We start from the raw sequence: 17,395 nt of genomic DNA, 5'->3' as shown, positions 1-17,395 counted from the left end.
CTGCATTAAAAGAAAACAGTTTTATATATGCATGAATTTATTGACAGTTTTGACCAAAACTGAGGTGGAAGAATCTCTCCTCCTGTCTGTGCCTCCCTCAAAGCAGGGTTGCAGCTATCAGAAAGAATGGAACAAAAGCCAGAAAATAGCACATGTGGATTTACCTGGGAACTCAGGTTACTGGAAGCAAGAGATAGAAGTGATCTCTTGGCAGGGAACAGGGTTTCCAGGGGTGGACCATTTTCACTCCCATCATGATCAATTCTGTAGGAAGCTAAGTTGAAAAAGATAAGTTTTGAAAACAGATCCTAATTTCTTGGGTCCTCTTTTCTCATCCATTCCTGTCTTGAGTGATTCAGGACTCTGTGTCATCTGAGTGGCTGCCGCTGTGTTGATGCATGGAGTTCATTGGGGGCACCTGATGCATTAAGTTTAAAAGGAGCCAAATGCTTATTCCACAAAGTAGGAATACCCATACATACTAGAGCACCGTACAGTGGGCACCACAGCCCAAGGTAGCTGCTGTCACCACCTACTGGAGAATAGGGACCATGCAGAAGACCCCTTACTGGTTTTTGGTAGGGTGTTTCCATCTTGACAGCTCCCTCCGCCCAATCTAGGAAAAAACTTTTATCTCTGATTAATCATTTACCACTAATTAATTTGTTAAAATAAATCAATTTATTATGAAATAATCATTCTGTTCTTTGGTCCCTCTTGGTAGGGAGTGTGAATTGGGGTGACCTTTAGGTTAAGTCTACTTGAAATTCACGTAAAGTGACAGAGTCTTAGAACAAAAGCCACACCCATGTGAAATTGTGGTAGCCATGGTTAAAAAAATAAAACCCTTTTTGTAAAACAAGCAGTCAGCACAAAACACAACTCTCACCTCAAAGAGAAGAGTTGATTCTGAGCCGAATTTGAGTAGTCATGGCCCCAGAACACAGGTTCAGCCTGCTCTGAATACCATGTTCCAGTGATGGAAGCAGTGTCAGGAACTCTCATAGTCAGAGAGAGGAAGACAGTCGGAAATCGATGCATTTTCAGTACATTAGTGGGAACATCAGGCAGGCAGCTTGCAACAAGGCAAGGTTTCAGAGCCTGTCTCATGGTCTTCTGTGACTGTGACTTGGTGGGAGCTGGTTAATAAGCCCAGAGACTTCACCTGATGGTTGGAAGATGTCAGGCCAGACACAGAGGGGTAGTGAGTGGGTATTATGGAACCAAAGGTAGCCCAAGATAACTTGGCTCTCACCTGTTCTGACTCCTCAACAATCAAGGAAGTGCTAATCAGCCTTGCAGAGAACATGTGGAGTTTTTCCAGGAACTTCAGTTCGCAAAGCTTAGTTCTGTCAGAAGGGGACATGAGAGTGTTCTGTTAGAGTCTTTTTTTTTTTTATGATTACATGATTAGAAGAAGCATTTCATTACAGCTTTAACATATTCATTAACACTCTCCAGAGCAAGAGTACATCTCTTTCACAAGTGGCTGTAAGTTTCTAGGTTCACAGTTGAATTCATACAGTTATACAATATTGAACTCAGTATAAGCCCTTTAAGACATAAAATTGAATGAGTTTTTAACCTTTAAAAAAGATCTCCATTTCATTTTAGAACATATTGTTCCTTGCAGAAAGACTCCTTGTTTTTGCTACTAACACTTAGATGTTGGCACATGCATTTCTAATCTGTATGCATCTGATTATTACTAGTCATAATCGGTTGCACTTGGATCCTTGGTGCCTGTGTATGTCTATAAAATCATTGGGTAGATGTCAATGGTTATGTTTGTTAGTCTTTTTTACATAAACCAAGGTGAAAGTGCTGTTTGAGGAGAAAGCACATTATTTTATATTTAATGAATTATAATATCAAGTAGAAAATTATGTTAGGGCTCATTTCAGAAGTTTCAGGTTCTTTATTAGAATTTCAGTTCTCTGAGATTGTACTCATCTAGAATTGCATTTGAATAGCCTATGCATGTCTGAGCGTGCATATGACTAAAATGCATCAGCTTGGTTTCTTTGTTTATAACATCTTTACAGTTCTCCAGGCACGACCCGTAGAACCACAGAAACCTTTGAATACAGACAAGTGTTACCAGTGTCAGGGATGGGACTGGATGTTCCCAGGTTTTTGGTGTCTTACTCAGTGGACTGAAATAAGTGCACCAGATTGGAACAGCGGCAAGGGAATGTCATTCAAAAGCAAAGCGATAGTACAAACTGGAGAGAGACGTGAGTGAGGCTTTGGGGTTCCATTTAGGGGTTGGAGAGAAGAACGAACTTGGTTACAAATGGACACAGTGGGGATGATGCTGTTTTTATTGGCAGGCTTAGATTATGTAAGCCTTTGCTCGCTGTGCATGTCCTTTCCCATAATGCATCTGATCTTAGTCATAGGCACACCCAAATAGTCATAAGCATATGATGGTAAATAGGAGATTCTCCTTAAAATGTCACTTAGAGGACATAGCCTGCCTTATTGCACATAGTTTGGCCCATCTCTGTTGGTTTCAGGATGAGTTCTCAGGCACGTTCCAGGTATCAAGGGGTCGCTCAGGGAAACATTTGCATTGTTTAAATCAGGTATACAGGCTGTCAGTTGTTTAAACCAGGTATACAGGCTGTCAGTTGGTTGTTAGATGCATTGTTCCAAGAGGGGTGTGTACATAGTACATGCTCTCAAGGGTCTCAGGCAGCCAGGTATGTTGTAAAAAGAGGAGTACATGTGTACACAGCCAAGTGGAGTCCCAGGTTGCTAAGCTGTTGTCCACATCTGCCTGCCTCACAAGTGCTATTGCTTATTTACCAATTGGGAATGCACATGTAGGGGCCAGAGAGATGGCTCAGTGGTTAAGAGCACTTACTGTTCTTCTAGAGGATCCAGGCTTGGTTCCCAGTATCTGTATGGTGGCTGACACCCATTCTTAACTCCAGTCCCAGGGAATCTGATGCCCTCGCCTGGCCTCCATGGCCAGCAGGCATGTACACAGTACTCCTGTATACGGGCTAAACACTTAAACACGTAAAATTTTAAACATGTCTTAAAAAGATTGCTTTTAGGGCTGGAGAGATGGCTCAGCAGTTAAGAACACTTGACGGTTCTTGCAGAAGACCTGGGTTCAAATCCCAGCACCCACATGGCAGCTAACAACTGTCCATAACTCCAGTTCCAGGGGATCTGACAGCCTCCTCTGTCCTCCTTGGGCATTGCACCACATGGGTGCACTTACCTACATGCAGACATAAAATAAAAATAATAAAAATTTTTAAAAAAAAGATTGCTTTTGAAAAAATTGAATTGAAAGAGGAATTTTCCTTCAGTGTGCCTTTCACTTTTCTGGTGAAATATGTACTTTGCCATTAAACAGTGTGTATTAGAGAAAGCAAAAAGAGACCAGTGAAATGGCTGGATGGTAAGGGCAGTTGCTGCCAAGCCTGACCACCTGGGTTGATGCCCTGGACACATGGTGGAAGGAGAGAACTGACTCCTACAGGTTGTCCTCTGACCTCCACGTGTGATGCGGCTCACATGCAAGCACATATGTGCACACACACAAATGTTATTCATTAAAAAACAATGGAACACCTTTAAATTAACCCATTTGTCAGAGAACTACTTGTTTCGTGGGTTTTTTTGGTTGGTCCTTTTGAGACAGGGTCTCCCTGTAGCCCCAGCTGTCCTGGAACTCACTATGTAGACCAGGCTGGCCTTGAACTCACAGAGATCCGCCTGCCTCTGCCTCCCGAGTGTTGGGATTAAAGGTGTGCACCACCACTCCTGGCTGAACTACTTGTTTTAAAATTTTAGTCATAATACAAAGCACCATGGTAATAGGAATTTACCAGCTCTAACCAGTTAAATCCAAATTTTATATATATATATGAATGATATACTGGACTTGGATTGATTTCTATCTTGAGATATTTTAAATCAGCATTTTAGTGATATTATTTGGTTTTCAGACCTCCATAGTTTCTGATACAGTGTCACAAATTCTTATGAATGATATCCTGTTAGCACATTTTTTTCTCTGGCTACCTTTCAAAAACTTTTTTTTTTTTGATAAATTTTTAAATTGAATTTTTGTGTATTTCATACAGAACATCTTAATCACCTTTATACCCCTTCCCCGTTGGCATCTCCCATAGCCCGCCCCACCGGAATTCATACATTCTGTCATTTGTGTTAAGGCCTATCAGCATCAAGTTAGTGTCCCCAGACGTCCCTTAGTGCAAGTTCATCCACTGGGGTCTAGTCAGCCTATCTAGAGTCTCTCCAATTAAGATCAGCTCTTCCTCACCCAGCAGTAATTGACTACCAATAATTCTTCAACTTAAGATTGGGGCCCCAGTAATCAGCTGCCAATAGTTCTTTGGTTAAGGTTGAGGCCTGCTGCCCATTTCCACAGTTCTGTGCTGGGTTTTTGTCTGTGAGTTTGTATGGGTCCTGTGCATGCTGACACCATTGCTGTAGATTCCTATGAGCAAGGTCCCAGGAGCTTGTAGGACTGTGTCCCATATGGTCATGCACCTCCTCCCTGACTCTTACAGTCTTTCCATTCTCTCTTCTACAATGGTCCCTAAGCCCTGGGTGGGTGAAGTTTAGTATAGGAGTCCTGTCCAAGGATCCACAGTCTGCAGACTCTTACTGTCTATACTTTGGCCATTTGTGTTCCCCAAATTATATTCGTAACAAAGTGAAACGAGCTAAGGCCATGTGATTACATGGCTAAACCTTAAGATGTGCAAGTTTTTTTAAATTATTTCATTTATTATTTTATGTGTATGAGTGTATTGCCTGCATGTATGTGAGTGCACCCATGTCATACAATGCCGCGGAGGTCAGAAGAGAGCATCGGATTCCCCTGGAACCGGAGTTAAGGACAGTTTGTAGCCACCATGTGGGTGCTGGGAATCGAACCCAGGTCCTCTTCAAGAGCAGTCAGTGCTCTTAATTGCTGAGCCATCTCTCCAGCCCCAAGATGTGCAAGCTTTATCAACCTTGAGTCAAATCTTTCTAGAGCAGTAACTTGTTTTTTTTGTGTGTCTCAAGTGGAATTATTTTTGGTGCCTGTATTTGAATCAGCCAGGACTGACTGAATAACAGTCCTCAAAGCAACTTTGGTTATTTTAGCAGAAAGAAAAACAGAGCTAAAGCCTCAAGCCCAGTGTGGTGGGACATGCCTGTAATCCCGGCACTTGGGAAGCAGAGGCAGGAAGATCCTGGAGCTCACCAGCCAGCTAGCCTGCATGCTTAGTGAGCTTCAAGGCAATGAGAGACTGTCTCAAAGAACAAGATGAATGGTACCCGAGGAACAACAGCAGAGGCTGACTTCTGGCCTTCATGCAAACATGCACACTCAGCCCTGAACATACACAAACATACAAAAAAGAACCCTGCCAGTAGTGGTGGCACACACCGGTAGGATATGCTGAAGAGGCAGAGGCAGGAGGATCTGGAGTTCGAAGCCAGCCTGAGCCACATAGCACTTAGCCGCGTGTGGTGGCGCACACCTTTAATCCCAGCACTTGGGAGGCAGAGGCAGGTGGATCTTTGTGAGTTCAAGGCCAGCCTGGTCTACATAGTGAGTTCCAGGACAGCTTGGACTACAGGGAGACCCTGTCTCAAAAAAGACAAAAAAATAAGAGCCCTAACTGCTTTGTCAAATAGTTTTGAAAGAATCCTAAATTTTGGTTCAAAACAACCTCAAAAGGCTCTTCAAGAAGCTATGAGTTCACTAAAGAAAGCCACAGATTGGCTCCCAAGAAGCCACAAGTGGCAAGGGAATAAACTAAACATGAGCAAGATCTGGCAGCACCCTCCAGAGTCACTAGGGCAACAAACATTGGCCCATTAGCTTCCAAAACATCCGTTGTTCTATTTCATCACAAGTAGCAAAGGGCTGTGGGTACAGGTTGAGAGGGAGAGAAAGTTCTAAAACCAAACTAGGATTTACAGTCCAGGCACCCTTCCCATGAACCCCCTTTTGTCCAGATGATACCACTGAGAATTCTCCCTGTATGGTTACCAAATTCTTCCCAGAGATCCTAGCCACACGGCTTGGCTTTGGGTTCAAACACTTTCCCACATTAAGAGAAAAACAATATATTTATATAAATGGGAAAGTGAAGCTGAGTGTGGTGGTGCACACCTGTAGTCCCAGCACTACATGGTGAGTTCCAGGACAGCTGGGGCTGCAGGGAGACCCTGCTTCAAAAAGACCAAAAAAAAAGGGGGGGAAGTGAACTTATTTACCATTTACCATTTGGGCCAAACATAGATGGAGAGAGGGTCTCAGTCCTCTCAGCCTTGCCCAAAACAGTGTTGTAGATTTTAGACAGCCAGCAAGCATGCACATGTAGCTATAGCTCTGTGCCCCAGGCACGGGAACCAGGAGATATGTCTCTTGGCACAGGCTAGAGCTTTTCAGGTGGTCCATGTTTGCTCCCAGCATCATGATACCAACTACGTGAAGCCAGAGTTGAAAAAGAAAGTTTTTAAAGACAGATCCCAATTTTTAGGGCTTCATCTCAGAGCTGTAGCTTAGCTTCAAAGTGCTGGAGATGGAGTCCAGGGCCCTCACATGCTAGGCAAGCATTCTGCCATGAGCCATGCTCCTGCCCCATGAGTATATAATTAAAAATTTTGGGGGGGCAGGCATTAGAGAAATGGCTCAGTAGTTAAGAGCACCGTCTGCTCTTGCAGAGGACCCAGGTTCAATTCCCAGCACCCACATGGCAGCTAACAACCATCTGTAACTCCAGTTCTAGGGGATCCAGTGCCCTCTTCTGACCTCCGCGGGCACTACATGATATGGGTATACTTAAACATATGCAGGCAACAAACTCATACACATAAAATTTAAAAAAAATTTTGGTCTTTTTTGAGACAGGGTCTCCCTGTAGCCCTAGCTGTCCTGGAACTTACTATGTAGACCAGGCTGGCCTTGAACTCACAGAGGCAGATCCACCTCTGCCTCTTGAGTGCTGGGATTAAAGGTGTGCAAACCACACCTGGCAAAAATAAAATTTTTAAGAAAGTTTTTTTGATTGATTTGTTTTTTATATGTATGAGTATTTTGCCTCCATACATGTTAAGTGCATCACGTGCTTGCAGTGCTCAAGGGGGCCAGAAGAGGGCATCAGAGTCCCCTGGAGCTGGAGTTATAGACAGTTGTTACCCAGCATGTGGGTACTGAAAATCAAATCCAGGTCCTCTGCAAGAACAGCCAATGCTGTTAACACTGAGCCGTCTCTCTAAGCCCCACTCCTGTAACTTTTAGTTAACACTAGTGCAAACCATGGTCCTAGAGAAGCCAGAAAACTAATCTCTTTCTATAATGTGCAACCTTATCACTGGAGTGCCTCCATTGGCCAGGACAGTACAGCAGCCATTACCCCATGTGCTTAGTGAACACTTGAAGTGTGGCTGGTCAGAAGCATGTGGCTGTAAATGCACAGTACACATTGGATTCCAAAGACTTAGTAGAAAAAAAACTGCAAAAAAATCTCTAAGTTTTATGTTGACTATATATTGATACTGTTTTTGGTATATAACATACTAATATTAACTGTACCCGCTGTTACCTTTTGACGTGGCTCCTTGAAAGTTTAATGGTGCATAAATGGCTCCCAGTGGCAGCCTGTGCCCCATTTCTATGCACCCACCTCCTTTTCCCTAACTGAATGCCTGTTTTCTTCTGATGGCTCTGCAGGAAATCACTCAGAAGATCCTGGAAGCTGTAGGGAACATTGCCGGCTCCTCCTTGGAACAAACGAGCTGGCTCAGCAGAAACCTGGAAGTGAAAGCCCAGCCTCAGGTCTCACTGGAAGAGTCTGATGCTGAAGATGATCTGTATGGTATGTGGAGGTGGTGGGAAAGCAAAGCAGTGCTCGCAGTCAGCTCGGGGCCGGTTTCTTCACACACACACACACACACACACACGCACACGGGAAGAACATGGAAACTGTGAGGATTGGAAGTGATGTTAATTAACCTGATTGTAATTATTTCACAGTTTATACATACATCAAAGCGTCAAGTTGTAATCGCCAACATGTGGCATTTATACTTAGCGGTTATACCGTGGTGGAGCTGAGGGGGAATTATTGGGAAGTTAAAAAATATGGTCTAAGTATAGGAAAAAACACACTGCCTTCTTAGGCCTGTTCATTCGCCCAGGCCTCTCCTGTGTGCTCATTGGCTAAGTAACTCACCCAGTTACTTCTGGCCACCTCAGCTGTATATATTGTGAACAGCAGGATTTCAACGGTGGGATCCCAGGGGCGTATGCTGCCACATTAAACTTTCTGAACCCAGATGGAGTCCCCAAAGTAACTTCCAAGATGATCTCAACCCACTCTCTATGATCGTAGAGGTTTTACAAAGGAGGTCCCGTGCACTAGCATGCACCTGAGAAGCACTGACAGGGCTGCCTTATTAACCAGGGCTCCCCAGGACATAGGTCACAAGCCCTGAAGGAGACACTGGTGAAGTCTGGGATTCAGTGTCATCCTGTAGTCTGTTGATTGCCAATATGCTGGGGACCAGCATTCGTATCTGCCAACCAGGCAGATCTTAGGACACTGACCACTACAGTCTGGGAAACTGGACAGCAGCAAAACAGAAGTTGACTAGGATGTTTCTAATGTTTTGGGGCCGTCATTGAGTTATATTACGTGTGACTGGCCTTTCAAGGCAGGTATGTTAGTCTGTTTTTTCTTGCCAGTTATAAGGAAGAGAGATTTATTTGGGCTTCTGGAGGCACAGGCTATGGGATCATGTCTGGTGGCATCCTTCCTGCTGGCTCAGTTCTGAAGCAAGATCCCATGGCATGCATGGATGTCTCTCTCTTGTAAAGACCCCATGGCATGCATGGATATCTCTCTCTTGTAAAGATCCCGTGGCATGCATAGATGTCTTTCTCTTGTAAAGCCAGGAGGAGTCACCTGCTGGCCTTATCTAATTCTAATCACCTGGAGGCCTCACCTCTGAACACCATAGTTGGATCACTTCTTCATCCTCTTAGCACCTCACAGTCGGGATTAAATTTCAACACAAAGCCCTGGGGGACACTCAAACCATACCCAAACCACAGTATGGGGAAACTGCTTGGGATCATGCCTGCTAATGGTTTGCATCGGTGGGCACAGTGCGCCAGAGGCATGGAAATGAATCCTGATGACCCATTTGCTAGCTTCACTAAGTAAACTATGTTGATCAGTAGTACTGTGGGAGGGCGCATGGGGGAGCATTCGTGCCACAGTGCACATGTGTAGGTTGGAGGACAACTTTATGGCATCAGTTACGTCCTTTCACCATTACATGGGCTTGGGGGATCAAACTCAGGTGGTCAGGCTTGCACAGCAAGCTCCTGTTATCCACTGAGCCATCTTGCTGGCACAAGTAAACTATTTTGACTGGTACACAAAACAAATCAAGGGACATGGGATGACCTTCACTATTTTTCTTATTTGTTCCCTGTTGTTTAACAGTGGGACAAGGGAGTCCACCCCATGCCAATGTTGCTTAAGACAAGAACTGTGCTTGGCCCGTTTCATTTACACAGGGACAAGAAATTATACCTTCATTCTCAATATGAACTGTGTAACACAGTGTTGCCACAGAGTAAATGTTCAAAAATTGTTAACTTTAAGGGGTAGGGCTATAGTTCAGTTGATAAAGTGCTTGGCAGGCATACAACCTTGGGTTTAAACCCCAGCAGAGCATAAACTAGGCGTGGTAGTGTACACCTGTAATCCCAGTACTTGGGAGATAGAGGCAGGAAGATCAGAAACTCAAGGTCATCCTCAGTTACCTAGAGAGTTTGAGGCCAGCCTGGGCTACCTGTCTCAAAAAAATGAGCTTTTATTACTCTTCTGCCAGAATCATGAGCAATTGTTACTTCCACAGAAACAGTTAAATTGGCCACTTTTACTATATACATGTCAGTGGGTCAAAGCTCTTTTCTCTTGCAAATAACTGATCCATCCTGGAGTATCAGAAACATAAACACCAGCGAAGAACCTAGGCTCATGTATGTGAGAAACCCCGGGGTCAGTATCTGACTTTAGGTATATTGGGGACCCTGTGCTTAAGTGGAGTCAGTCAGGTTCTCTGCAGACTCTGGGTGGCTCTTTTCTGGGTCATATGCCTGACTGGGAGGAGGGTTCAAAGGTCTGGAGACAGAGGCTGGCAGGAATGGAAGGTGGAGAGATGACTCAGTATACTGTTCTCACAGAGGACCTGAGCTTAGTGCCTAACACCCACTCTTGGCAGCTCACAACCACCTATGACCCCAGTTCCAGCGAATCTGATGCCCTCTTTTGGCCTCTGCAGGAACTGCACTCCCATGTATAAACCCATACTCTGACACACACATATACCCATAATTTAAAATAAAAATAAATCCCCCTTCTTTGGGCTAGAGCTGTGGTCCCCTCATGTGAACCTGGAGCTGAAGCTGAGGTCTCTTCACATGAGCCTGACACTTTGGACCCCTGCCTTGAGCTGCAGTTCCACATCTGTCTGGTAGAAGGCTAATGGTGGAGCAGAGTGGAGCATGGAGGACTTCCTGAAGCTGGGCAGCAGTTTCAGTCTTCTCTGAGTGACTGCACTCCCCACAGCCCCCTCCCCTGAGCTCCCAGGTTGCGTATGGCAGAGGCTTTGCCTCTTATGCTGGGGGCAGGGGAGGCCTCTGTTATTTGTAGGTCCTGGTCTTGGGAGGACTGAATCTCTGGAACGGGGCTCCCACCTCCCCTGAGGCCCAGCTGTGGTCCTCACTCCACAGGAGGTCCTGGGTATCCAGGCCTTGATGTTGGACCTATCCCATTAGCCAGGCACCCATTATTTTTCTATCACTCTTCTACAGCCCCAGTGTGCCTTCACCTATGCCCTAATTGAACTTTGGAGATAAAAACCAGTCTGGGAAGTTAATAAAACAAAGAAATAGAGAATACTATAATAACTAAACTGATATAATCCTCACAATAAAAAATGGAATTATATCTTCGAATATAAATTTGAGGGACTAGAGAGATGGCTCAGTGGCTAAGAGCACTGGCTGTTCTTGAAGAGCACCTGGGTTCGATTCCTAGCACCCACATGGCAGCTAACAACCATCTGTAACTCCAAGCCCTCTTCTGACCTCTGTGGGCATTTGTGCTGGATAGCTTTAGTGTCAACTTGACACACCTGGGTTGAGGGAGCCTCAGTGGGGGAATTGCCTCTATTGGACTGGCCTGTGGCCATGTCTGAAGGGCATCTTCTTGATGAGTGATGTGGGAGGGCCCAGCCCACTGTGGGTGGTGCCACCCCTGGGCAGGTGGGCCTGTGTTGCATAAGAAAGCAGGCTGAGCAGGGGCCAGGAAAGCAAGCCTGTAAGCAGCGTTCCTCCATGGCCTGTGCTCCAGCCTCCAAGTTCCTGCCCTGAGTTCCTACCTTGGGCTCCCTGATGAACTGTGTGCGACCTGGGAGATGTAAGACAAATAAACTCTTTCCTCCCCAAGTTGGTACTGGTCAGAGTGTTTTGTCACAGCAATGAAGAACAAACTAAGACAGCATTGTACAACATGAGTGTACTTAAACACATGCAGGCATAACACTCATACACATTTTTGAAAAAGAATATAAATTTGAAACCCTGTATGGCTACTATAAGTTTTTTAAATATTTTATTTTTATTTATGTGTATGAGTGTATTGCCTGCATGTATGTGAGTGCACCCATGTCATGCAATGCCTTGGAGGTCAGAAGAGGCCGTAGGGAACATACTCTTGCCTCACTGTGCTGATTTGCCTGAGGCCATTTCTAAATGGTGGCTCCCACTTGCTGTAGCTGAGTTGTTTTTTTCCAGGTGTTACCACACCTTTTTTTGTACAATAATTAAATTTAACCTGAAGACAATATTGTGGTAAAATTCTCACCTGGCTCCTTTTAGTTCCTACAAAACATAGAAATGAGAGGCTGGAAGTGATTTCTCAGTTTCTCAATAAGGCTTAATTACAAGTTTCAGAGTGCCACACAGTGGTGTCTGCCTCCTAATTGCATTTGTTTTTCAGGTTAATAAAGTCAAGTGTACGTGTTGGCTGTACAAGCCCTGTGCAGAGTGAGGCTCAACATTATGGTTTTCCTCCATTTCAGGTGTTTGTGTTGTAGCAGATATAAGGGTTCTGAAGTTCAGAGTTGTGAAAGAAATGCCCAGTAGGTGCTGTGCTCTGTTCAGACTTGGGTGGTACTCTCACTGGGCTTGGGAGAAGTGATAATCAAGAAGGGAATTACCCCCTTTGTAACCCTTCTGAAAATGATTTCAAAATAAAAAAATAACCCAGGCCAGCCTCAAAACTCACTATGTAGCTGCTTATATAAGAATTGCAGGTGGTTTAGAACTGTGAGAGCATAAGAATGATGTGATAGGGAGTGACTAGGCTGGGCCAGGCCTTCAGATGTGACAGAGCTAGTCCCAGGGAGCAGCAGTTGTCCTGAGAGCCAGGAAGGCACAGCACAGGTCAGGGGAGCGCTATACTCCCTGCAAGTCCTAGAGGTAGAGGAGGCACAGGCTTTGAGACACTTGATTAATGACAAGCTGGAGGGGAGGATGCGACTGAAGGTTGTCAAGCTTGGTGTAGAGCCCTTGGAAGGCTCTGAAATCTCATGCTGTCAAATTATGCAGAGCAGTCATGTAATTATACTTAATCTTCAGAAAACATCAATTTAACTTTGTGAGTAATACTGACTGTATTGTGGAAGGGCAGAACCTGGAAGTGCCATTAAATGGATTTCTGAGTGGTTTGTAAATGATACTGGGCTGGGCGGGAGTGGTGGCACACCCCTTTAGTCCTAGCATTGGGAGGCAGAGGCAGGCAGATCTCTGTGAGTTTACAGCCAACCTGGATTACATAAACAAGTTCTAGATCACGCAGAGCTACATAGTGAGACCCATCTCAAACCTTCCCAAATGATACTGGTTGGGTGGCAAGGCTGATTGAGAGGCAAGATCTAAGCTCAGGGAGAGCAAGATGACAATAGGTTGGGGATTCAATGAAGGGTGATTTAGATGATTTGATGAGAGCTGGAAGATGGTTCAGTGATTAAGAGCACTGGCTGCTCTTGCAGAGTACCCAGGTTTGGTTCTTAGCACCCACATGGTGGCTAATAACAGTTCTAACTCCCATTCCAAGGGATCTGACGCCCTCTTGTGGCCTTTGTGGGCATTGCACACCTATGGCAAAGTACTGATACACATAGACAGATAAATAAATTTAGATGATTTGGGGGTTAAACAATTTCCTGAGGTGGAGAAGACTGGAGGACGGACATGTTGGGGGAAGCTGAGTTATGTTACACATCTTAAATCTGAGATGTCAGGAAAAGAGAAAACTGGCACCGATGAGCAAGCAGTCACTTGCTAGGAAAAGCAGGGTAGCACATCCTGGAGTCTAGGAGGCAGTGCCTCCAAGTGCGTGAGAGTACCTGAAAGGCTGTGGAGCAGGAGTCAGATAAGGCAGGATCCACTGGACTGGAAGCCTGAGTGCCAGGGGTTAGGATGCTGGTGAGAGGGCCGTTTGATGGGGCGGACAGAAGAGGATAGGAGGTGAGGGTAGAGACTGATGCTGAGAACCCTTTGAAGCTTGGTTTTCATCAGGATAGCAACTAACCAGAAGAGGACTCGGAAATTCGCTCTCTGCTTTGCTGACTTGCTTGTTTTGGTGTTTGGTTTGGTTTTAGAGTTTGGTTTGTTTTGAGACGGGGTTTGTGGTGGCTTGAATGAGAATGTCCCCCATACACTCAAGTGTTTGAACATGTGGTCGGTTGGTGGCACTGTTTTGGGAGGGTCCTGGAACCTTCAGGAGGTGTGTTCCAGCTGGAAGAAGCACATCACAGGGGTGGGTTTGAGAGTTCATAGGTTTGTCCACTCCCAGCTCTGCCCTGTCTGCCTCCTGCATATGCTTGAACATGTGAGCTCTCAGCTTCCTACCCCAGCAACCTGCTGCCATGCTTCCCCCACTGTTACGGACTTTTAACTCCCCAAAACCATGAGTCCAAATAAACTCTTCCTTCTATAAGTTGCCTTGGTCATGGCGTTTTATCTCAGCAAGAGAAAAGCAACTAATGCAGGGCATCGCATCATCCAGCTGGCCTCAAATTCACAGACAGTGAGAGGCCTTTGAACTCCTGATCCTCCTGCTTCTCTGCCTCTTAGTGCTGGGATTACAGGCGTGTGCCACCATGCCTGACTGTTTCGTTTTTACGGTTCTGGTTGAACCTCAGACCTCTTGTATGCTAGGCAAGTACTCTGTCACTGAGTTCTTTCTCCAGTCCAGCTTACCCTTGCTCTTTTACAGCCCATTCTCATGGTAACCAGTCCAGTCCCAGTCAAGAAAAAGGCATTTATTCCTCATAACAACCTAGTCACCTTTTTTTTTTTTTTGGTCTTTTTGAGACAGGGTCTCCCTGTAGCCCCAGCTGTCTTGGAGACCAGGCTGGCCTTGAACTCACAGAGATCCACCTACCTCTGCCTCCCAAATGCTGGGATTAAAGGCGTGAGCCATCATGCCCAGCAACAACAACAACCTAATCACCTTTAAAAGCCCCCCTCCCAAAGCTACCACAAGAGCAGGGAGATCCAAACATGCGTTTCAGAGGAGACAGGCCATAATCCACCGGCTGCGGAAGCTCATTGGGGTTAGCCAGCATTACACTTTCCAGAGGAAAAGAGTACAAGAGTTCAGGGTGTTTGCCAAGCAGGTGAGAAGCCAGGATGTAAGAGCATAGGTAAAGGACGGCCCAGGAGCTCCTGAGTACTGACGGCACATGACTCAGGGACAGAGGCTGGACAAAGCAGGAAATGTTCAAGCATGCTCACACGTAGTGAGATCAGCAGTGCGATAGGAACAGTTAGTGGCAGAAGATAGATTTGAGGGTTTAGAGACCAGAACATTAGATAGGTCATCAAGAAGATTTGGAGGTAATGAGCCAGTGCTAATTCATTTGATACAAATGTCTACATTCTAGTGCCTAAAATTTATGTATCTGCAGCCTGAGAGGTGAGAGCTCATGACTCAGCTTCCTGGGCTCTAGGGCAGCAGTCACTCACCCCTCGTAGCTAAACAAGTGCCTCTTTCTGTCAGCAGATGCTGCTGCCTCCTCAGCCATGGTGTCTGCGTCCGCCCCCTCTGTTTACAGTGTGCAAGCCCTCTCTCTCTTGGCAGAGGTAAATACACACCTGACTTGTGGTCCCTCATGGAAGTGCTTGCTGTCTTGACTCATTATGAAGGCATGTGTTCATTCTGGATGCCAGTGTGTGGGGGCTGCCTCCTAGGTGAGTTCTGAAGTCTGGACCTTGTGTTAGTTTGCTTCCCGTTGCCGTGGCAAAATACCTGGAAAATTCAATTTAAGAATAAAAAATAGGGGCTGGAGAGATGGCTCAGCAGTTAAGAGCGTTGGGTGCTTCTTGCAGAGGACTTGGGTTCAATTCCCAGCACCCACATGGCAGCTATGGACCATCCTTAACTCCAGTTGCAGGGGAATCCAAAGCCCTCTTCTGACCTCCTCGGCAATGCACGACACGGGTGTACTCACATACATGCAGGCAATACACTCATGCACATAAAAAATAAATAAAAATAATAAACTTTTTTTAAAATAAATTATTTATTGGAAGGCATGGCGGCACACGCCTTTGATCCCAGTCCCAGTACTTGGGAGGCAGAGACAGGTGGATCTCTCTGAAATTGAGGCCAGCTTGGTCTACATGGTGAGTTCCAGGCCACCTGGGGATACAGGGGGATCCTGACTCAAAAACAAACAAACAAAATTGATTTATTTTTTGTGTATGAATGTGCTTACAGGTCTATAAGTGCACCCATGTCCTGCAGTGCCCGAAGAGGCCAGAATAGGGCATCAGATCCCCTGGAACTGGAGTTACGGATGGTTGTTAGCTGCCATGTGGGTGCTGGGAACCATACCCAGGTCCTCTGCAAGAGCAGCCAGTGCTCTTAACCACTGAACTGTCTCTCCAGCCCCAGGGAAATTCAGTTTGAAAGTAGGAAAGTTTGGCGTATGGTTTTAGAGATTTCAGTGCACAATTGGTTGGCTGTTGCTTTGTGCCTCTGGGAAGGCAGAGCCTCGTTTTGGGGAGCAGGAGGTAGAGCAGAGGCACTCACCTCATGATGTCCAGGAAGCAAGAGGGGACAAGGTCACAGCACTGTCAGTGACCTGTTTCCTCCAGATCTCCTGGAGTTTCTACCCTCGCCCTGTAGTGCCATATCTGGCAACCAAGTCTTAAGCACACTGGCCTTTGGGAGACACCCCAGATGAACCAGAGCAGACCTCGAGCTGCACGGGCCTTTCTTGCTGCATTATGCTTCAGGGCGCCCCCGCTCACCACTCCAGCAGAACCCTGTTTTCTTAAGGGTCTCATTCTTTTAGGTTCTGGCTTCTCTCCTGGACATGGTTTATCGAAGTGACGAGAAAGAGAAAGCGGTGCCGTTGATCTCCCGCCTGCTCTACTACGTTTTTCCTTACCTGCGCAATCACAGGTCACGTGGTCTCCATCTCACCCACATACAGAAATCACGTTTTGAGAAATGAGGCAGCTGGTCTTCCTCGGATGGTCTTTGACCTTGACTCCTCTGTTCCCACAGTGCCTACAACGCCCCCAGCTTCCGGGCCAGCACCCAGCTGCTGAGCTCTTTGAGCGGCTATGCCTACACCAAGCGAGCATGGAAGAAGGAGGTGCTGGAGCTGTTTTTGGACCCTACTTTCTTTCAGATGGATACTTCTTGTGTTCAGTAAGAAACGCTGTCTTCATAAACGTGCTTTGAGTCTTCAGTGTTTGGGTTCACATGATTCTGAAATGGATATGGACCAATAATGTCAACTCACGCCCCAGTACCTCCCTGTCATGGGCGCTCATTTTAACCCTGTGTTCACTGCAAAGACATGAAATCTCTCAAAATACTCAGGTGACTCTTTATCAAAAGAAGAATCTCATTAAATTAAGAAAGCCTGTGACTGGGGCTGGAGAGATGACTCAGCAGTTAAGAACTACTCACTGGCTGCTCTTGCCAGTCCCCAGGTTCAAATCCCAGCACCCATATGGCAGCTAACAATCGTCCATAACTCCAGTTCCAGGGGGATCTGACGCTTTCTTCTGTCCTCCATGGGCATTGCACAACACAGGTGCACTTACACACATGCAGGCATAGTACTCATAGACATAAAATAATAAAAATAATTTAAAAATAAGTAATTTTAAAAATAAATAATTTGGGGGTTGGAGAGATGGCTCAGTGGTTAGGAACACTAGCTGTTCTTACAGAAGACCCGGGTTCGAATCCCAGCACCCACATGGCAGCTAACAACTGCCCGTAACTCCAGTTCCAGGGGA

General features: G+C 45.8%; 1 protein-coding gene across 9 annotated transcripts in view; it reads left to right on the top strand.

The window, feature by feature from the left end:
- The window catches only part of Dop1b (DOP1 leucine zipper like protein B), a 126,254-nt gene that overhangs the window by 83,915 nt on the left and 24,944 nt on the right, over positions 1–17,395 (top strand). For 7 of the 9 annotated variants that reach the window (XM_029564872.1, XM_029564868.1, XM_029564869.1 and 4 more), the window contains 4 exons: positions 7,721–7,865; positions 15,135–15,217; positions 16,435–16,544; positions 16,650–16,796. In XM_029564872.1, coding sequence (XP_029420732.1) covers positions 7,721–7,865; positions 15,135–15,217; positions 16,435–16,544; positions 16,650–16,796 — 485 coding nt within the window. The remainder of the gene's footprint in view (positions 1–7,720; positions 7,866–15,134; positions 15,218–16,434; positions 16,545–16,649; positions 16,797–17,395) is intronic. The other 2 variants (XM_029564873.1, XM_029564871.1) reach the window with 1 other exon arrangement.

The sequence above is a fragment of the Nannospalax galili genome, unplaced genomic scaffold (assembly GCF_000622305.1).
Source record: "Nannospalax galili isolate Female #2095 unplaced genomic scaffold, S.galili_v1.0 scaffold136, whole genome shotgun sequence".
Lineage (NCBI taxonomy): Eukaryota > Metazoa > Chordata > Mammalia > Rodentia > Spalacidae > Nannospalax > Nannospalax galili.
This window is presented reverse-complemented; position numbering and strand designations above follow the sequence as displayed.